Source organism: Condylura cristata, unplaced genomic scaffold (assembly GCF_000260355.1).
Source record: "Condylura cristata isolate star-nosed mole 26May11 unplaced genomic scaffold, ConCri1.0 scaffold00034, whole genome shotgun sequence".
Taxonomy (NCBI): domain Eukaryota; kingdom Metazoa; phylum Chordata; class Mammalia; order Eulipotyphla; family Talpidae; genus Condylura; species Condylura cristata.
In genome coordinates, this window is record NW_004567135.1 from 6,715,600 (window position 1) to 6,738,437 (window position 22,838).

General features: G+C 37.4%; 1 protein-coding gene across 2 annotated transcripts in view; it reads right to left on the bottom strand.

Moving 5' to 3' along the window:
- Nucleotides 1-22,838, bottom strand: part of ATF1 (activating transcription factor 1) — a 38,503-nt gene that overhangs the window by 14,012 nt on the left and 1,653 nt on the right. The window contains exons 2-3 of one of the 2 annotated variants that reach the window (XM_004692752.2): nucleotides 16,749-16,847; nucleotides 4,446-4,546 (exon numbers count right to left, since the gene is read on the bottom strand). In XM_004692752.2, the coding sequence (XP_004692809.1) occupies nucleotides 4,446-4,546; nucleotides 16,749-16,841 (194 nt within the window). In that variant the 5' untranslated portion in view covers nucleotides 16,842-16,847. The remainder of the gene's footprint in view (nucleotides 1-4,445; nucleotides 4,547-16,748; nucleotides 16,848-22,838) is intronic. The other variant, XM_012732639.1, reaches the window with a different exon arrangement.

The following is a 22,838-nucleotide window of genomic DNA, read 5'->3' on the forward strand; positions in this document are numbered from 1 at the left end:
TAGTCCCATCTATTTATCTTTGCCTTCACTATTGTGGCGTTGGGTGCTCTGTCTTTAAAGATGTTGCTAAAGTGTATGTCGTGAAGTGTTTGACCCATCTTTGCGTTTTTTCCATTTCTTTTTAATGTACCAAATATAACATCCATCATCATGAATGTCTTTGTTCACCATTCTTACTTACATTCACATTCTTCCTGTTTGGCTTCATATTCTTCCTGAAGTGTACCCTTTACTGTTTTCTTTTTTCCCCTTATTATTTGTATGACAAATAACTGTCACATGCTTAATTAAATATGATAACCCTAAGTTTATTCAATAATAGCCATATATCCAAACGAAAATTACAAAAGCATTTTTACATAATTACTTGAAAGTTTCATTTTAGTTTTTAAAAAAAATCAAAGATACTAATTCAGACCTAAGTAAAAATTCAGTCTAGTTCAATAAAGTGACAGCAATCTCGAGATACTAGCTGAAATCTAAGAATTTTTCAAATATACTGTTTAAAAATGGGCATAAATATTTGTCAAAAAAATCTACTATAAAAGAAACAATGTCCAAACAAAGACCTGGTACATAGTAGGTAGTCACTTAATATTTGACAATGCCTGCTAGTAGGCGTTTAATTGTGTATTTTCAACACATGGTACAGAATCTCAGGGCATCTAAGTATGTCATAATTCAGGTGTTTCAATGTGGCAAAAACAGTTGTAGCACATTGATGTGTTGTTGTTTTAAATGCAATACATTAGGACTCAGATTAGTTGCCCTTATAGAATGAACTGCAAGGTGTCAGGCTCATCAGTGTTATAGATACTCTGGAATCCTGAGGAAATCATTTCTGCAAGGTGAGAGAAGACACAATGACACTGCATTTATCTGAAGACCATAATCCTTATGGGAGAGGACTTTATCACCCATGTTGTTGGGCATGGATACTGCTTAAAGTGCTGGGCTTTATCAGTCTGACACATACAGTGGAGAGAATTCTTCTCAAACATTTTATAGTTGATTACACCAACTCATGAGGCAGTCCTTTACCATCAGTGTACCTGTATGCAAAAGCCAAATCCCAACCTCCAGCTTCCTACCATTACCAGCAAGTTTCACTGGAAAAAGAGATCGTGGTTGGACTTCAATGTGCAAGCAATGTTGACTGCCAATTCTATAATAACTGAGTTTACGCGGGGTCTCAATTTAGGACTCAGAAGATTACTGCTTTTAAAAGATTCATAAAACTGAGGCCTTAAGAAAGTTGGTAGAAAAAAGATGATCAGGTGGGCTGACCAATTTAAATTTTTGACTGTTCATAATACAACAATTTTCAAAACTTGGCTCAGGGTCTTTTTTCCAAGACCGTCCCCCCCCAGAACTGGTAATTCCTGCCATAGTTGAGCTTAGACTGTGGTCTTGACTGCTGCTCCGTTTGCAGTTTCTTAAATTGAAATTACTTCTATTTTACTATCATTTTTGGGTGATTGTTTAACTGGGTACAGAATTCCAGGCTAAGTGTCACTTTCTTCTGGCATTTAAGGATTTTAGCCCATTATTTTCTATTGTCAGTAATGGTCACTCTTTTAAGGTAATTTGTCTTGTCTCTTTGGAAACTTTTAAGAACTTTGAGCTCAGCAATTTTACTTCAAAAGATACATCTAGGTTTATAGTAATTTACCTTGTTTGGGATCTTTACTTCTAAAGTTGAGAAGTCTATGCCTTAGAATATTTTAGGGATAACATTTTCTTTGCTACAGAAAAAAGAAGTTGAGTGCATTCTTTCCCATTTTTTCTTTTGGAAGTATTATTAGATGCATGTTATATTTTGACCTTATTTTATTTGGTGTCTCTTAATCTTTTTTTTTTTTTTAAAAGGTTTATTTATTTGGCATACAGAACTGGGGTACAGGCCAGAGGCTCAGGGGTGGTGAGAGGCTTCACCAGAGACAGAGTGGGGAACAGAACAGGCAGATCGACGAAGTACACTGCTGAGGGGAGCAACTGGCGGGTCAGGAGAGGTCTGCTGCGCCATGTGGTCACCTCCGGGGCAGGCGGGAATCGAACTCATGTGGAAGCGGCTTTAGATTCTCAGTGCTGTGCTTTAACCCGCTGCACCACCAGGGAGGGCCTGGTGTCTCTTAATCTTTATGTGCACCATTCTAGGTAAGAACTGTATCTTCCAGTTCCCTAATTCTTTATTCAGCTACATCTAATGTTCTATATAACATAAAACACCTCAATAAAATTTTGGAATTACAGTTTGCATTTTCAAAGCTTCTAATTACATTTTAAGTCCCACCCCAGTCTCTATTTTAGTATTATTTGACCTAATAACTTAAACTTATAGCTTCGGGCAATTTTATTACCTAAGTTCTCTAGGGGTTGAATTCTGATTACTTTACGTGCTTACTAGTTAAGATTTCTTTCAATTTTTTATAATTTTAGGTTATGAGCTCAATTTTTTTTTAAAGATTTATTCATCCATGCTTACAGAACTAGGGTACAGTCCAGAGGCGCAAGGGTGGTGAGGGGATTCACCAGGTCAGAGTGGAGAGCAAAACAGAGTGGAGAGAGAAACACACTGCTGAGGGGAGCAGCAGGCGAGACAGAAGAGGTCTGCTGGGCCATGTGGATCATCTCCTAGGTGGGGATCGAACTTGCACAAAGTGGCAGCAGCCAGGTTTGCAGTGCTGCGTTTTAACCCACTGCACCACCAGGGAGGGCCCAGTCATGAACTCATCCTAGTAGGGTTTATTACTCATCTCCCCCTACCCGCCCCCAAACTCATTAACTGTTCATTTAATAGAGTCCAAATTTCTTAACATGTTAAGGTCCTATATAATCTGGGTCCTGTTTACTTTTAATTGCTAATGCTCCTTTTTTTTCCAGCACCATAAATTCCCAATTCCTAGAATAGGTAAACCTCTTTCATATATAATCTACCTTTGATTAGTTCTCTCAACTTAAGAAATCTTTCTGCCTTGTAAAACCACTCCCTGCCCCCTATCTCACAAAATTTATATGATGGGTAGTTATCCAAATCGCATTTTTAATGAAGTTTTTCCTACTTACTATACTCTATACTAGTATAGAATTACTATATATATTGTTCATGTTTCAAAGATAGCATTTTGAAATGCTTTTCTGTCTCCCTTTCCTACCCTCTTGCTACTGATTTTGGTCAATTTTACCACAGAGGTGCTTCTCACTCCAGATATGAAATCACCTAAATTATTTGAACAGCTTCTTATCAATTATTTGTACTACTCTCTGCTCTCATTCATTAAAACAAGTAATTGGGCCCTCCCTGGTGGCACATCAGGTTAAAAAATGATGCTATGAAGCTGCCTGCAGCCACTGTAATGCAAGTTCAATTCCCAGCCTGGGAGGTGACCCACATGGTGTGGCAGACCTCTCTGATCTGACCCGCCTGCTGCTCCCCTCAGCAGTGTACTTCACTCTACCTGTCTGTTCTGCTCTCTGCTCTGTCTCTAGTGAATCCTCTTCCCCCCTTACCCCTGCATGCCTCTCGCCTGTACCCCAGTTCTTGTATACATACATAAATAAATCTTTACAAAAAAAAAAAAAAAAGCCCAAGTAATTATTGAGCGCCTACTTCTGTATTGTCACTTTATTAGGCCCTGGGAACAAAAGAAGTAGTGATAGGTGGGCTATATATCCATAAGGTGGAATTCTAGCAGGATAAATGCTATAACAGAGGTCAGTAAAGGGACACCACAGAGGCCCTCCCTTTGTGGTGCAGAGGGCTGGAGCATTACGAAGCTGGCTGCTTCAGTGCGAGTTCTATCTGTGGCCCTGGAGGTAACCCACATGGCGCAGCAGACCTCTCCTGTCTTGCCCACCGCTCCTCTCAGCAGTGTTGATCTGCTCCTCACTCAGTTTCTGGTGAATCCTTTCACTGCCCCTGCACCTCTGGCCTGTACCCCAGTATTGTATACATAAATAAGTAAAATCTTTAAAAAAAAAAAAGAAAAAAGATATAATCTGCTCTTGGAGTTTGAAGAGAAGGTAGTCAGAGAAGGTTTCTATGAGGAGAGGAGGCCTAAAGTATATGCAGGAATTATGCAAAATATAAAAACAATGTACTTGAGGCAAATGGGCAAACAGACACACAAGGAATAAAACAAAAGCCCAGAGTTAGGAAGCTGGGAAGGCAACCATAAAGTAGTTCAAGTCTTAAAAATCTACAGTCTTTCTTTATATTGCTATTAAAGTTAATTACCTAAAAGTAAATGTAGAAATAAGAGCATTTTGTGTAAAAGGTAACTCTAAATTCTGCTTCAGCATAGCAAAATGGGTCCTTCATAATCTGGCTTGAATCTCTTAACACTGTATTTCCTATATAAATAACATGTTCCTTTATACAGCTAGCTTTGCACAGCACCATTTGCACTTGTTTGTCAATATTACACATACAAGGGAATACTCACCTGTAGGATGGGCGCCGTGCTAGGATCCCGTGGGTTTTCTGCGAGGAGCCTATACTGTCAGATGAGTCCTGAGATTCCTCACTTTCTGATAAAGATGATACCTAAAAAACAGAACCAGATTTAATAAGATGAACAATGAAGGTGGGAAAATAACTTATTACTCAGAGATAATATCCTACTGCCCAAAGTCATTTGTCATTAAAGGTAAGGTATAAAAGAAGGAAACAAAAAGAAAATGAGAAAATTTATTTGAGGAGCCCAAACTATATTATAGACTAAGCACTAAGAAGAAAGTCTAGTTCTTAAGTAAAACACTAGTGGTGTAAAGACTAGTGTCTGGTTTCTATTATTTCTGTACTGGTGTACATCATTCACTTAAAAAGATTCATGAGGCCCTCCCTGGTGGCGCAGTGGGTTAAAGCACAGCACTAAGAACCTTAAGTCACTTCCGCATGAGTTCGATCCCCGCCTGCCCTGGAGGTGACCACATGGCGCGTCAGACCTCTCCTGACCTACCCGCTGCTCCCCTCAGCAGTGTGCTTCACTGATCTGCCTGTTCTGCTCCCCACTCTGTCTCTGGTGAAGCCTCTCACCCTTCGCATCTCTGGCCTGTACCTCAGCAATATATGAATAAATAAATAAATCTAAAAAAAAAAAAAAGATTCATGAATACTATCCAATTTGGACTTGGGACAAACTAAATTTGAAATACTACTAGATACCCAACAGTTAATTATTAGATAATGATATTGAGGGCACTGCTGAATATTACAGTAAGAGGTATAAATTTGAGAGTCCTATCTCTTTCGATACTTCTTAAAGTTGTGAGGTTGAATGAACTCACTGTTGAGTAAATACAGAAAAGAAGCCAAAGGTTAAAACCCAGGAATACTCTTACATTAAAAGGTCAAGGAGAGGATAAGCAAATGAGTCTGAGAAGGAGGTAACAGGTAGTAGGAATTTCAAAAGAGGGGTCCCAGAAAAAGTAGTAAAGACAGTGTACTGAGGAGAAAGTATGATCAGCATGTCAACTGTTGTTAATGGGGGGAGTAAAACAAGGACTGAGATATTCTGTTAGATACAGCAAGGTGGAGGTTACTAGCAAGGGTAGGTATAGACATACACAACTTAAAAACCTATAGAATTTTATCTCACTTCACAATTAAGCAAGTTAATATATTTAAAGCAGTGCATGGCATATGGCAAGTACATTAAATGTTTATATTAAGCTTCTTAAAATTGTGTCAACACAATAACCATATGCAAGTTTTATTATAACATCTTACAAAAGAGAAAACATGTTATTTTCAATTAAAAAAATGTATTATATTTCCCACATTTGTCCAAAGTTACATTGTGACACCTGATTTTTGTTACTATCTACAAAAATCCTTCCCCTAAACTATTTATTAGACTTAGATTTTAAATTTCTGTAATTGCCTTCAAAAAACTAGTGTTAATGTACATCTATTCATTTACACCTTACATTAAATCTATACCTTTTAATGGAAAAGGTCAGAATTTTATAATTAATACACAACTAATAATAACTTAAAAAAACTTATGATTATGTTTCCTCAAGCATGTATATTCCATTTTTATTGTAAACCTTCAACTGTTTTCACTATCTCTACATTTACTCCAAAGCCTCTATTAAACTCACATTAAGAAAATAATTAAAACTGAGATTACTTAGACAGCTAAGACCAAGTATTTCTTCTTAATGACAGCACCAACAAGCAAGCATAAAGCTTTCTTATAAAACCTAAGAAACCCACACAGCAATCACTTTTCACTTAAAGATGCATTCTAGGGTAACAACACTGCTAGACATTGTATATTCACCAGGTAAAGATTATTCAGTGTTTCTTCAAGGATAGCTGCTTCAAAACTGAAAACTGGCCAATGGCATTCTGAGACTCCTGGGAATCAGAAGATAAAATGGGAAGAAAGCGCAGGAAGAAAAAAAACTCAGATGACTCTTTCCTTCCTACCATTAACACAAAGACACACAGATATAAGTAAGAGCTTTACTATGAAGGAATGTTTTTGAGTGCTATAAAGCATAAGCAGGTACTTTCTTACTTTGCTAAGATGCTTACATCCTTGACCCTCAGTTCAGAACTCATTTTTTTTTTTTCATGACGGGTATCACTGAACAAAAAGGCTTTCTCTTAAGCAAGTATTTTATTTCCTTAAGTTCTGAGCAGTAATTTCCCCCAAAATGTATTATGCTATTTTCACTGGACAGTATTTACATGAAACTGAGATTCTGTAAAACTGTATTTGCGTCACTTGTTTTATAGTTTCAAAGACAACTTTACTTTCTTTTTTCTAGGATAAGTACAACAACTTAAATGTGTCCAAAAATTCAGTATGGATTTCTGCACTGTATGCTTGTTGTAGTGGCTGAATCACAGAAGACTGAGCTGCCTGGATGACCCATGCACCTGCACTTGCTCTTCGGGAAGAGGTACAGTTGTTGCTGGTGCAGATCCTCTGCGCTGCATCTCAGCACATATGAAACTTCAGTTATGAAAGTACTCAGTGTCCAAATACGGGAGCTAAGTTCTAAGCCTGGAAGACACATTTCAGGGCTTATTTAACCACATCTTAAAAGCAAACATTACTTAATCTTGTATAAGCCAGAGAGTGAAATTACATCTGATTAAAACAAACAGACTAGGAAGCTACAACAGATGAACAGTAGGGAAGTCTTATACTGTGGAAGCAAAGAAATGGTGCTATTTCAGTTGGGGCTTGAAAGATAAAACAATTCTCTGAAGGTGAAGATTGGAAGGTATGTTAAGGGAAATTGTACAAAAACATGGAGGCTCTTTAGAACAAATTATTCTGAAGAGATCTGATTGGCACCCAATCAAGAATCAAGAGTCAAAAAGTAAAAGAAATCAAGTCTGGACAGACCTTTAAAGCAAAACCAAGTATATAAAATAAGTCACTAAATCATGAAATTATAATTTATTTCCTTGGAAATCAATAAAATTTCATTGAAAACACTACAGTAAAATGCTAAACCAAGTAAAGCCAATTACCATACTTCAAAGGCCACCTCACGTTCCACTTCTTACAAGAAGCATTGTTAGATATTTTAAGTTAACCATCAAAACCCCTTATTTTCAAACCCCAACTGATACCAACTGCTCAAAATAAAGGAAAGCTTGTAGTGGGAATACTTTACATTTCTAAAAGGATAAGAGCAATAATTCCTCTAGGATTTCTGGCAATCCTTGTGCTTTTGTGAAGACTGAGGGGCTGGCAGGTGAAAATGGAAAAAGGCATCAGATTTTGTTTAGCTAATAGTCATTCTCCCTTGTCACTGTTCTAACCTTATGAAATGCTCATTACTTGGGCTTCTATAGGCTGGGACCTTCCATTCTCCACTCTTCCAACTTGCTAATCTAAATCCTGAAATCTGTCTCAAAGGAGGAAAAGGAGTGTGCCCCCCAATTTTAACAGGTTTGGGCTGATATTTCAGGTAAAGGCACCTACTAGTTCTCTATTACTATGAAATTACTTAACCTCTCAGGACATCAATTTCCTGTTTTGTAAAAATAGTATTTTTTAACAGTTGTAGAAAGAGATGAAATGAATTATAAGGTTAAAAGCAAAAGGGAGGTAAAAAGACGGTGCCTACAAATATGCCTCTGCTTTACATCCTGGTTCAACTAACTGCTTAAAAATATGTGTCTGTGTCCACACACACTGTGAATAACAGTCAGGAAAAAAAAAAAAGTTTACTGAATGGCTATTTAGTGATATGGGAAATAATTTTGGTTTTTGTGTAGTAATACTGCGGTCTCATTGTTTGAAGGAGTCCTAAAGAGGTTATCTGGGTTCACTTCGGTATAACATAACTGGTTGGGGAGCCAAGGGAAGGTGGGGATAAGAAGTTCTGAATGAAATATGAGTTAATTGAAACTGGGTGATGCCGACTATAATGTTCAACCTATTTTTCTCTTTCTCTGAATATGTTAAAAATTTCCATCGGTGTTTTTGAAAACCTAGTATAATAGTGAACATGTGAGTGGTTGGTCCTGTGTGGTGGCAGAGCCCGATGCTTTTTAAAGGTTATTTTATCACTTCTGGAGTCAATCAAGGAGCTTTACCATCTCTCAACTTCAGATGTCTTTATAACTGAATTTTAACACACCTTTTAAAAAGAACTAATACCCAAGTTGCTCAAATTGTTTATAAAAATAAGGAATTACTACTAATACATTTTACAATGTCAACATCCTAAAATTAAAAACAGATAAAGACAGCACAAGAAAATTACAGACCAATGACCCTGATCAATGATATAAAAAATTTCAGTGAAACACTAGCACATCAAGTTCAATAAATCACAAGCATTAGACATTATGATCTTAGTTGCATTTACCCCAGGAATGTAAGGATGGTGTAATTTATATGAGGCAATCAATGTAACAGCCATGCTAACAAAAGTAAAGATTAAAATTGTGTAACACAGCAATAGATGTAGAGAGAATTTGAGAAGGTTCAGTACTTGTTTATGACAACTCTAAAGAAGATACAGATACATGGAAACTACTTCAACATAATAAAGGTGATCTATTATTAACCAACAGTTAATATAACACTTAATGGATTCAGATACCTCAGCATTAACACAACTAAGGAGTTGAAAGACCTATACAACAAGAACAACAAGATGTCGTTAAGTACCTTGGTGCCATAAAGAGATCTCTTGCTCATGGATGGGGAGAATCCATCTAAATCAAAATGACTATCTTGTCTAAAATTATACATGAACTTAATGCACCCACCATCAAAATGCCAATATTTTCTTAAAGAAACTGAACATAAATTATTAAAATGTATATGGGACCATAAAAGGCCACTAATAGCAAAAAAAGCCTTGAGAAAGGAGTGAAATGCAGGTGCCAATTTACCTTATTAAAACAATTCTCATAGCGGCATAAAAATGGATGTATGGGTCAATGACACAGGACCAAAAGCCCAGAAGTAAATTAACACCTGTATCTACTACAAAGCAACTATGGCCATACAAAGTAGAAAGGAAGGCCTCTTTGAGAAACTGGAAGGCTGTATTTAAGAGAATGAAGTTGGCTCACTCCCTAACACCATGTGCAGAAATATCAACCTGCTCTTAAAATATCAACCTGGGGGAGGATTTGCAGGAAGTGCTAAAGTATCTTCCCTATCAATGTCCAGATGTGTGGGCACTATGTGATGATACCATCAGTGTGAGGAACAGATCTTTCTTGCTGACTCTTGCAATCTGCGGTAAGCAGAATTTTTGTTATGTGGATCACAAACAAATGTTTTGAGAGAATAAGAGAAGCAATAGTTACCCATAGTCATCTGTGTAGGAATTGTCATCATGTAGTAGCGAGGCCTGAGAACACATTCAGTGTCATGGATGAATTTCAGGAGTATATCATGCTGTGTCTGTTTTGTGGCAAAGCCAAAGATACTATCAGTACACACAAGAAAAGCCCTTATGACTCTGACAAATGACTGCCTTTCTAGAGACACTTGTGCAACTTTGTTGTGACTATGTTGTGCTGGTTTACAGCAAGTTTAGTGGTTTGTCTGACCTATCTTATTGAAGGAGAAAAAGGCAAAAGAGGTCAGGATTTTCTAGAGATAAAGATGGTGGACCCCTCCCCCTCCAATAAAGCTGGGGCTTGAGGGTCACTCATCAGGTAAAATTACAGAAAGTTGCTTAGATATGGAGAAGGGCTGAAGAAGACATCATGAGCTCTCTGATAAACTTATAGCCCAAACTAGTAACACTTGGTGTGTACAATGATAAAAAGAACCTCAAAACACCAAAAGTGGTTCCCTAGGGCTTCTGGCAATAGTAAATTCTTTCTGGAAAGAGTAAATTCTCATACGTGGTCACAAAGAAATCTCACAATTTTTCAAAATTAATGGACCATAAGAATACAAAATAACCAGTCATACAAAGTACCATATATCTTACTAAAATTTTTAAAATTTATTAGATTCTATGAGAACAAAGCTATATTGCAAATCAGATCCTGATTTATTAAGTTTTGTAACCAAAACCTTATACGTTCTATTACTTAATAAGATCTCATTGTGCCTGGTGGTACAGTAGGTTAAAGCGCAGCACTGTGAAGCTATTGCAGCCACTGCAGCAGGAGTTTGATCCCCGGCCAGGGAGATGACCCACAGGGCGTGGCAGACCTCTCCTCTTTCCTCCACTGCTCCTGTCAACAGTGTTATTTCAGTCCGCCTGCTTGTTCTGCTCCTCACTGTTTCTGGTGAATCCTCTCAACCCCCACACCTCTGGCATGTACCCCAGTTCTGTATGTATAAATAAATGAATCTTAAAAAAAAAAATGCTCTCAAAGAATCACACAAATTACATCCTAAGTAAAATAAGTATTCAAAATTAAATTATCAGAAAAATTCACTCAATTATGAAAATTCTCAGATACAAACTCAGTATTTTTTTTTAAACAATAGTTTACTTTTACATCATTTTGTACCTTTTTCCATCCCAGCTATAATCCCCATGGGCTTCCCATCACCTGTGTGCCATCACCATAGTCCAGTGCAACCCCCCCACCCCCATTTTTGATCTCATTCCCTACTCCATCCCTGTAAAATATCTCTGGTATATAGTTCATTATTATTATTTTTTCTCCCTGGTCCTTTATGCTCCTGCTATGAGTGAGACCATCCAGCATTTTTATTTTTCTTTCTGGCTTATTTCACTAATTATGTTCCTGCAAAAGGCATGACAAACTCAGTATTTTTTTTTTTTTTTAAAGATTTATTTATTTGTGCATACAGAACTGGGGTACAGGCCAGAGGCTCAGGGGCGGCGAGAGGATTCACCAGAGACAGAGTGGGGAGCAGAACAGGCAGATCAACGAAGTACACTGCTGAGGGGAGCAGCGGGGGGGTCAGGAGAGGTCTGCCACGCCATGTGGTCACCTCCGGGGCAGGCGGGAATCGAACTCATGCGGAAGTGGCTTTAGATTCTCAGTGCTGTGCTTTAACCTGCTGCGCCACCAGGGAGGGCCCAAACTCAGTATTTTTTAATGAAATCTGCAAATTTGGAGTCTGAACCCAAAAGGCAGAAATTTACTGGCTCCTCTGAATACATTGTATGAGATACAATATATTAGATATTTTAAAGGAACAACTGTTCTTAGTTCTATTGTCACAAAAGTCTCTTTGATTCACAGAAAATGCTACTATGTATACTCAATTTCCTTTGGAAAAATTCACACATATGCAAGATACCTTTGGTTTCAAACATCTAGACTTTCTTAGTAACAATTCTAGCTTAACACATAATGGTTATCAATTTGTTACCATTAACTTTAATAGTAGATTAGAACATTCACTGTATATTTTAGGAAACATTTAATTCTTAGCATGCATTGTTAAAATGAGGCTTCTTGTGTTAGTTTCTTTCACTTCTATTGGTTAATTTAAAAATGGTGAGCTCTTTCTAGTTTAATCATATTTATGTAAATATGGACTGTAATTTAACATTTTTGGCCAACTCCAGAATTACTATGATATATCTAAATTACTTTAAAATGTCTAATTTTGGTGAAAATTACAGCATATTTATGAATCATATTTATCTCACATCCCACTGAAGAAATACCTTCCTCATATACACATTTTCTCATACTGTCTTAAGAGTCACTCAGCCAAATAAATGAATTAAGAAAAGAAAAACCCTGAATTGTACATAACTCTTCTTTCAAAATGAAAAATTATCCTTTCAAGAAGCTGTGAAGCATTCACCAAGATAACATATCCTAAAGAGTAAAAAACCTTAATAAAATGAAAATACCTACAACTGTACATAGTATATTTTCTGAACATAAAGGCATCAAACTAGAAATCAGTGACAGAAAGACAACAGAAACATCTCAAATACATGCAATATGAACAACCCACTTCTAATTAACCAACTAGTCAAAGAGAAAGTCTCAAAAGTTTAAAATGACTTAGAATTCGATGAAAACGAAAGTACAGCATAGCATAATTTGTGGGAAGCATCTAAAACAGTATTTTCACAAACAATGAAGAAAGATCTAAAATCACTATTCTGATTTTCCTCCCTCAAGAAACTAGAAGATGAACAAAGTAAATTCAAACAGCAGAAATCGGTAAGTCAAAAACAGGAAAACGAAGAAAAACCAATGAGACACACAGCTAGCTGGAGGGAAAAATGATAAACTCTATAAAATCCTGGCAAGACTGACAAAACTGTTTGTGTGTATGTGTGTATATTGAGAGAGACACACACACGAAATACAGGATTATCATTTTGGAGTTTGTGGTCATTAAATAGATAAGTTGTTCATAACAACTATATAAATTTGACAACTTAAAAGCAATATATCAGTTTCTCAAAAATCATCAATTACTGGTCTCAACCAGGTGAGACAGATAGGCTGGATCGTCTTCCCATAAGAAATTTCCAGGTTTAAGTTTCACAGGACAGTTTTAGCAGACATTCAAAGGAATACCAACAGTGATTTTATGCAGTCTCTTCCAGAAAAAAGAATGGAATACTTTCCAACTTTTTTTTTTTTTAAGATTTATTTATCTGTGCATACAGAACTGGGGTACAGGCTAGAGGTGCAGGGGCGGCGAGAGGCTTCACCAGAGACAGAGTGAGGAGCAGAACAGGCAGAACGACGAAGTACACTTTAGGGGAGCAGCGGGCGGGTCAGGAGAGGTCTGCCGCGCCATGTGGTCTCCTCCTGGGCAGGCGGGGATCGAACTCATGCGGAAGTGGCTTTAGCTTCTCAGTGCTGTGCTTTAACCCGCTGCGCCACCAGGGAGGGCCACTTTCCAACTTGTTTTATGAAGTGAAAGACATTACAGAAAAGAAAACCACAGACTAGTATCTCCCATGAATTCATACGCAAAATCCTCAAAAAATTATCAGCAAACAGAATCAAACAACATAGGGAGAGAATATAACACCGTGACCACAAGCTACTTATTTCAGGTATGCAAAACTGGTTCAACATTTGAAAGTCCATCAATTCAATCCATCACATCAACACTTCAAAGAGGAAAAATTTTATAATACCAACTGCTGCAGAAAAGGAATTTTACAAATCTAACATCATTCTATGAAAAAACAAAATTAGTAATACACAGAATTTCCCTAAACTCACAAAGGATATCTAATAAAAACCTACAGCTAACATTAGTTTTAGTGATAAAAGAATGAATGCTTCTCTTTAAGATTAGGAACATAGACAGGGTTATCTTTTTGTTTTCAATTTGGATCACGTTCATTGGTCTATCTTCAGACTCACTGATTGTTTCCTTCGCTGTGTCAAGTCCAATAAGTCCCCAAAGATACTTTATTATTTCACTACTGCTTTTATTTCTAGCATTCCCATTGATTCATACCACTTTCACCCTTCTACTGAAATTTACCATCTGTTCATAACAGTTTTCCACTCTAATCTTAAATATATTTTTCATTGTTATTTTAAATTCACTTATATTTCCAACAACTGGATCATTCTGGGTCTAGTTCTATTATTTTGACTTTTGACTGTGGGTTAGTTTTTCTTGCCTTTTTTTTTTTTAACATGTTCCATAATTTTTGCCTGAATGATGGACATCATGTAGAAGAGAGTACAGACTGAGAAAATATACCTAAGAATGGGCATACCTCTTCTACTAGGCTATTAGTGTATGTGAGAGAGAGGGTATTAGATCTATTCTAGAATCATGCTGGGTTTGACTTCTGTTTTTATGATTACCTTCAGTGCATTAGCAGCTGCAATGTTCTAGTATTATCTTCCACTGAAGGGTGGTAGCTGGTTTTCCAAAGGGTTTTTTGCTCCATTGTCAACTTTAGGCTTATTTCTTCTTGAGTGTGGGAGGGACCTGTGACTTGCTGCTAACCAACAATAGAAAAGCAAATGTGAAAGGATATGGATCCTGTGATTGTTGTATTATGTAAAACTATCTTCTAGCAATTAGCTCTCATTCTCTTGTTGCACTTATGAAGCAGACAGTCACACTGGTAACTGCTTATGGAGAGGACCCTGTGGCAGCAAATTGTAGGCAACCTCTAAGAGCTCAGGGTGGCCTCAGGTTGACAGTAAACAAAAACCTGAATCTCTCAGCCCTATAGCTGCAACAAAAAGAGTTCTGTCAACAACCTGAGTGAGCTTGGAATAGATTCTTCTCCATCCTAACCTCCTTAGAAGAATCCAGCCCTGGCCAATATTCTGATTGTAGCTTGCTGATAATGAAGCAGAAAATCCAGCTAAGAAACGCATGACCCTACAGAAATTGTGAGAGTACAAATGTGTGAGCATTTTTTTTGCTGTATAGAAAACTAATACAGATAATAGCACAAATATAACATGCTTAAAAGTCAAACTCCTGATTACTAACATTCCCCCCCGAAAGAAGAGAAACATTTCAGTGTTGTACATGTCAACAAGTGCCAACTCCATTCTTACAATTATTCAAGCCCCAAACTATAGAATCCATCTTGACTCATTTCTTTCTCTGAAACCCCACATCCACTCCAAAAGCAAACACTGTATTCTGGCTTTACAACCAAAACATATCACTAATCTAAGCTTATCTCCCCACCACAACTGCTACCATTGTGGTCCAAGCCACTATCACCTCTCATGCACATTACCATAGCCTTCTAACTGGTCTTCCTGCTTCTACTCCACAAACAGCCAGGGTGATCCTATTAAAATATCAATCAGATAATGTTTTTACTCAAAACACTCCAAAAGTTCCCCATGTCACCCATATCAAAAGCTAAAAAATCCTACAAAAGACCTACTAATATTATCTGGCACTCTTTCCTCCTATCCCCAAACTCTCTACTTCATTTTCTACCACTTTCCCCTCATTCACCCACTTCCCTGGCCTTATTCCTTAATTAAGGACATACATATCAGTCTCAGAGCTTTACAACGCTTGATCCATATAAACTGAAGAGATACTTCTTCACACAGGCCTTCCCTGACTACCTTATACAAAAGCCAGATTCCCTTTCCCTGTCAACAATTCCTTATCCCTCCTACACTGCTTTATTAATCTCTACTGCACATATTAACATCTCATATCTGTTTTATTGCTTGTTTCTCTACGATTACAAAATAAATTTCATTAATGCTAAGACTTGTTCACCACTAGATCCTCAGCTTATACTGAATGACTGACTGAATTACTGTATTAGATACTGTTCCCTTGCAGAAATTAAAGTCTAGTAAATCAACCAAAACAACGTAGGTATAGTGTCAATGACTTTTTTTTTGTCACTATAAAAGTATCATCTAGAAATGTCCTTACTCTCCTCACTATAAGTAATGCTTTTGAGAAAACTTATGACCGAAATAACTGAACTATAAAAGTCAAGTGAATTAAAATACTTCTGTACAGAACTCTATTAACAGTAACCAAAAAACTCCATCATTGTTTTTCCAAAATCACCTCAAGTTCAAATCTTATCACTGGCAACGAATAATCTCAGCTATTTTTCTTAAGTGGGTATGCTCATGAAATTAAAGAAATTTATTTTTTTGCACACATACCAATTTAAATTCTCTGATGAATATTACTCTTTTCAGTTCAGGAAAAATACTTCCATCTACTGAAATGAAGATGGTTTACCTCCTAAAACTATTATTATTTGTTTTAAAGACTTATTTTTATTTATTTATGCATATAAGAACTGGGGGATAAACCAGAAGTGCAGGGGTTGAGAAGATTCCTCAGAGACAGAAAGGGGAGTAGAACAGGTGGATCTACTAAAACACACTGCTGAAGGGAGCAGCGGCAAGGAGAGGTCTGCTGTCATGTGGGTCGGCTCCTTGGCCAGGGATCGAACTCCTGTCATAGTGGCTGGCGATAGCTTGATCGCTCTGAGACTTTAACCCCTGTACCACCAGGGAGGCCCGCCTCCTAAAACTAGTTCTATTTCAAATTAGCTCAAAAAGTCAAATAATTTTTAGTATTTCTTATGTAGAAATAAAATTAGTCTGAAAAAAGAAAGAATTCACCACACAAAATGAAATCTACTGGTTACTGCAGAGTATATACATATGAAAACTAAATGTTCTTTTAAAGGAAAATATACATGGAATATTTAAATCAGCTCTACTTCTTGCCATACATTTTTGTGGTGGAGGCTGGATTATTTTGTTAACCATTAGTACCTAGAGAGCTTAAGTAACAAATTAAGGTGCATATAAAATGTTCTGACTTCCTTAATCGTTAAGCTGGTCCCTGCCTTACCTGTTGAGCAATATGAGGAATATGAGCTCCCTGAACTGCTGAACCTGGCTGAGATGCCGTCTCTGAAGTGTTACTCTTGTGGGAATCTTCCATAATCAACTGTAACGGGAAAAAACATCAGTTAAAAGTTGCTTTCCAACTTCACCTTCAAGAAATCTTTAACATATTTTTTTTTTTTTAAAGATTTATATTTACTTGTTCATACAGAACTGGGGTACAGGCCAGAGATGTGGAGGGTGAGAGGATTCACCAGGGACAGAATGGGGAGCAGAACAGGCAGATCTACGAAGTACACTGCTGAGGGGAGCAGTGGGCAGGTCAGGAGAGGTCTGCCATGCCATGTGGATCTCCTCCTGGGCAGGCGGGAATCGAACTCATGCAGAAGTGGCTTTAGCTTCTCAGTGCTGTGCTTTAACCCGCTGTGCCACCAGGGAGGGCCTAACATATTTCTTTTAAGAACATGCATGCCTTTTTCAGGGGAACAGATAAAGCTTTTCTATGCTGTGTTATCCAGTAACCAGTCTCAATATGTTATCCAGGCTCAATAATGAGGAAGCATCCATGTTTTCCAGTCTCAATATGTTCCCACAATTCTTTTCTAGATGTCAGCAATCTAATTATGATACTAAAAATGGTAAATAAAAAGTGCTTACGAATATGTGTAATATACTGCATAGTTGTATAAAACTTGGTAATCTGGTTGCCTCCATGGAAGAGAATTGTAGCTATTGTACAAAGATAGCAAAGAAAAGAAAAAGGGCCTCCCTACTGGCACAAATGCAACATGCTATGGCCATTGCAGCAGTAGTTTGATCCTCAGCTGGGGAGCTGACCCACGTGGCTCAGCAGACCCCTCCTGTCTTTCTATGGGTCCACATGCTGCAGGGGCTGCCTATAACTTCCTAGTGCTGAGACTTAACCCCTTGTGCTGCCAGGGAGGCCCCATGATTAAATTTACAAATAGTATCTCACTCGAGAAATAGGAGTCTTCCTGTTTATGGACACAAACATCCCCTTTTTGAATCTCAGAAAGTTTTAACTTTACATAGAAAATATTTTTATAGAGAATTTACTGAATAAAGCTGAAGGAAAGAAAGGAAACCAAATGAATAAAGGGAAGGGAGGAAGACAGGAAGGATGAAATAAAACTGTACCTAAGGAAGCTATAAAGATCTAGATAATAAACTGCAGGTACATATAATTATAATTATAAAGTATATTATAAAATTATATTATGAATCATATCACTAATACTAAAGCTGAGTAATAAAAAGGGTATGAGGTATAGACTATGTCAGATGGGAGGGCTGCAGAGAAAAGCTGGTAGATTTGGGTAGGATTAGAAGTTTTCATGGTTATGTACAAAGACAAAAAAGGGCTTGCCAACAAACAGGAGAAATTTTTATAAGTAGTAGTCATTAGGGAAATACAAGTCAAAAATGGAGGAAAATACCCTTTGAAGTGGCTAATATTAAAAAAAATAAATGATGAAGGTATGGAGATATAGGACTTTTGTATACTGTTGATAAAATGTTTACAATCACTGTGGTTGTTGTATGGTGGTTACTCAGAAAACTAAAAATAGAATTACTGTATATTCCAGCAATCCTACTTCTGGGGTGTAAGCCAGAGGTGTCAGGGTGCGGGGTTGTTAGAGGATTCACCAGACAGAGTGGGGAGCAGAACAGGCTGATGTGCTGAAATACACTGCCGAGCAGTGGAGGAGACAGGAGAGGTCTGTTGCACCCTGTGGGTCAGCTCCCTAGCTGGGGAATGAACTCATATTGCAATGGTTGCTGATAGCTTCACAATGCTGCACCTTAACTCCCTGCGCCATGAGGGAGGGCCCCTGATGTACACAGTATTAAAAGTATTGACACATGAGTATCTCTGATCATTTGAAATTATTTGGGTCATAAATTTACAGCCATATGACAACTGAAACCCTAACAGGACATGATTTTAAAACTAACTTATATTAAAATATTAAGCTTTAATAATAATAATAATGATAATATTAAAATAATAAACTTGTCTTTAAAAAATTGTTAATAACTGCCCACCAGTTCCAATTCACTTTATTTTCCATGTATTCCATACATTTGTTTTAAAAAATATTACCAGTATCTTCAGAATAAACATCTGTTATCAATTTTAGTGGTAACACCTCAGATTAAGAATAAAATGTTTAAACTTACCGTGTTTTGGTATAGTTCAATAGCTCATAACATTTGCTTTAGAGCCTCCCTGTTAGCATAGTGGTTAAGTCTTAGTGCTATCACTACTATAAGCTGAGTTCAACCCCCTTCAGGGAGCTGACTCACCACATGGCAGCAGACCTCTTCTGTCACCAGCTGCTCCTCTCAGCTGGTGTATTTCAGTGGATCCACCTGATCTGCTCCCCGCTCTCTCTCTGGTGAATCTTCTCACCCTTATACCTATGGTCCTACACGTACCCCGTTCTACACAATAAAAATAAATCTTTAAAAGAAAAATAACATTTGCTTTATTAATGCTATTTAGAATTTTAGCTGTTCTTTGGTTCTTTTAGGTCTATACCTTCAGAGATTTTGATCTTGGCCTTGTATTTAAGTTGAAAAATAAGCAACCAGATTAAACTGTTGAGCTGTACAGATTTAGCAAATTGTTAAAGAAAATTCTTTTTTGGTGGCGCAAAGGGTTAAAGACTCAGCACTATGAACTTTTGGCAGCCACTGCAGCAAGAGTTCAATCCCCATCCAGGGAGGTGATCCACATGATGCAACAGATCTCTCCAGTCTCGCCTGTTGCTCTGTCAGCAGTGTATTTCAAGAGATCCACTGTTCTACTCCCTACTCTGACTCTGGTTAATCCTTGTACCCGCCCACACTTCTAGCCTACACCCATTCTTGCATGCCCTAAATAAAAAAAAAAAAAAAATCTTAAAAAAAAAATTCTTTATTTTTATCACAAATGATTAAATTAAAAAGTTAAAACAATCATGTATACATATACCACGCACATAAACAAATTCCATATTTTTTTTAAATAATATTTTTTATATCATTCTGTGCTTCTTTCCATCTCAGTTGTAATCCCCATGGGCTAAATTCCATAACTATTAAAAAAATAAATCTTCGCAATGATTGTTCTTACAGGGTATTCTTTATCAACTTGGCATATAAAAATTGAAGATTTTCAAATAAAGTAAAAAGTTCTGTAGACTGGCTGTATTACATTGTAATTAACACTACTGAATTGTGTAATGTTATACTGGTAAATTTTATGTTGTCTTTTACCACCATTAAAACCTTTTTAATTTACCACCGTTAAAACCTCCTTTTTAAAGGAGGTTCCTCAAACTGCTAAACATGGAGCTTCCATATGACCCAGCAATCCCACTCCTAGGTATCTACCCAAAAGACACCTGCACCCCCATGTTTATTGCTTTTTTGTTTACAATTGGAAAGACATGGAAACAGCCCAAATGCCCAAAAGTGGATGACTGGATTAAAAAAATGTGGTACATATACACAATGGAATATTACTCAGCAACCAAAAATGATTAACTCATGACTTTTGCAGCAACATGGATGGAGCTGGAAGGGATCATGCTTAGTGAGATAAGCCAGAAAGTAAAGGAAAAATACCGGATGGTTTCACTCATAGCAGGAGTATAACAGACCAGGTGAGAAAATAATAATAATAATAATGAACAGCTGTACACCAGAGACATTTTATGGAGGTGGAGTGGGGAATGGGATCAAAAACAGTGGGGGGAGGGAAATGCACTGGACTATGGTGATGACACACGGGTGATTTGGTGATGGGAAGCCCACAGGGAATTGCAACTGAGATGGAAAAATGCACAAAATGATGTAAAAATAAACTATTATTAAAAAAAAAAACTTTTTAAAGAGGGCAGCTCTCCTGCCTGCCTGTGTCTATGCAGGCATCTCTTTTATATATATATTTATTTTATAAGTTATCTCTTTTATATTTAAAAATTTTTAATGCACCTTAACTTTGGATTTCTTTAATTCAATTTAATATATATTTTACATATTCCTTTTTGCCCAGTGCTTGCTTTTGCCTTTCAGGTGTAGTTCCTGCATAATTCCCATCACCAGTTCACCTACCGTGCACCATCACCATAGTCCCTGGTGCTCTTTCCTCCTGCTTTGGCCCCTCCCCCATTCTCCTGTGTCTCTCTGATTTATATTTGCCTGTTAATTTTGTTTAATTTAGTATAATTATTTTCCCCAGGTCCATACCTGCACCCCTATGTTTACTGTGGCACTATTTGCAATTGGTAAGATATGGAAACAACCCAAATGCACCCCCCTCAAAACAAAGCAGGCACTGCTTTTTAACAAACCTGTCCCTTTCAGATGCAGCTTTCTCTGCCCACTTTCATCTGTGCAAGCATCTTTTTTCTTTTGTTTCCTTTTTGTATAATAAACCTGCCCTTTTGGAAATACATCTTTGCCTTGTAGGGAAACTTGTGTGGTGCAGGAAGGGGTGCTCTGGTGAAACTCTTCTCTAAGGTAACCCAAAGACCCGGCTCTCAGAACCCAACACCATTCCAAAATGAGATCATCAAAACTGGCGCTCGGTGTGGGGCTTCACAGCACTGGTAAGATCTCTCCCTCTCCTCTGATTCTTTCTATCCAGGGATGTACAGCAGCCTTTATGATTTTTCTAAGAAGGGGCTGGTTTCTGGTCACTGCCTGGCTACCCTCCATGAACTGAGGGTTCCTGGACAAGGCTATATGTATTAAACTTTTTTAAAAAGAGTTTCACTGATTTATAAAATGTGAAGCTTAAACCTTCATACTCTTTTTTTAAGATCAAAAAGCAGAAATTCATGCTTTACATCTAGATTGAAACTTAGTCACTCTGAAAAAGTGTAAAATAACCACAGACACAGTGTTTTTAGTGTGACTGGGAATAAGTGTGGGGAGCTGAGAAATCACGCCAGGTTGTGATCTTGCTGACATAGAGAGTAAAGGCATGGTGAATAAACTTTTAAGAAAACTTACAAAGCAAGGAATATGACATTAAACTAACAGCTTTTTATTTCATTAATTCTTTGATTCATTACATCTTTTAGAGATGTATACATTGAAGGATGAAGAAACTGTTATTTACTGTGGATCACTCAAAGGTATGAATGCAAGACCTAATTTCTTTTCATCCAAATTGCACCCCCCTGCAGGCATACCCACATACCCCCAACTTGTTCACCTATCAAACTGCTACTCTTTTTCTTTCAAGCTTCACCCCAAACATTATGTTCCCAATTGCTCCAGGTCCTGCCTCCCTCAGTACTTCACAACATCTTGCAGATATATCTGAGGTTACTTAACATGCATGTTTCCCTCAGTTTAAGGCACCTACCTCCTCTCTGTCAGCTAAGACGCTCATATGATAGCAAATACAAAAAAATCAACAAATGCACCACAAGACAGCACTCTCATATGATGAATGAGGAGGATCTTTAGCTTTGTTACCTGAAGAGAAAGCTGAACTATGGTATCTTGAGGTCAAAAGGGCTCAGCATTTCCACACTCACAATTATCTCCACTCACAATTGTTCCTATTACTCATACTGAATTTCTGTCAGGTGTGCCTACCTTGATTCTCACAATCAGGTCTTCAAATATGTTATTTTTCTCAGCCAGAAACACCACTACTGGTCTCTGCATGTGGCCTCTTTGTAAAAGTTACTCTTCCAGGCAAACCTCCCTAACTCTACTGTCCTGGTCTGCTCTGGCTGCACACTCAGTGCCTGTCTCCCCTCTTTTCTCCTAACATTTATCACAGTATTGTTATCACCTATTTTCCATCTCCCAGCCAGTAAGCAAGCTCTGGTGAGTTAAAGCTGACATTCTGTCCCCAATGTAGCACCAATACCATACACTTTTATTACTACTGTTAACCCATCTTAAAACCGATAAAAATAATGGTTAAAAAATCTTTATACAATTACTTAATCCTAGGTTTAGAAATGACAGTTTGGCCCAAGGAAACACTCGTGTTGAAAATGCATCATAAACTAATGAGATGCCACGCGAAAGGGCATTTTAAAAAGGGATTACCGGCCCTCCC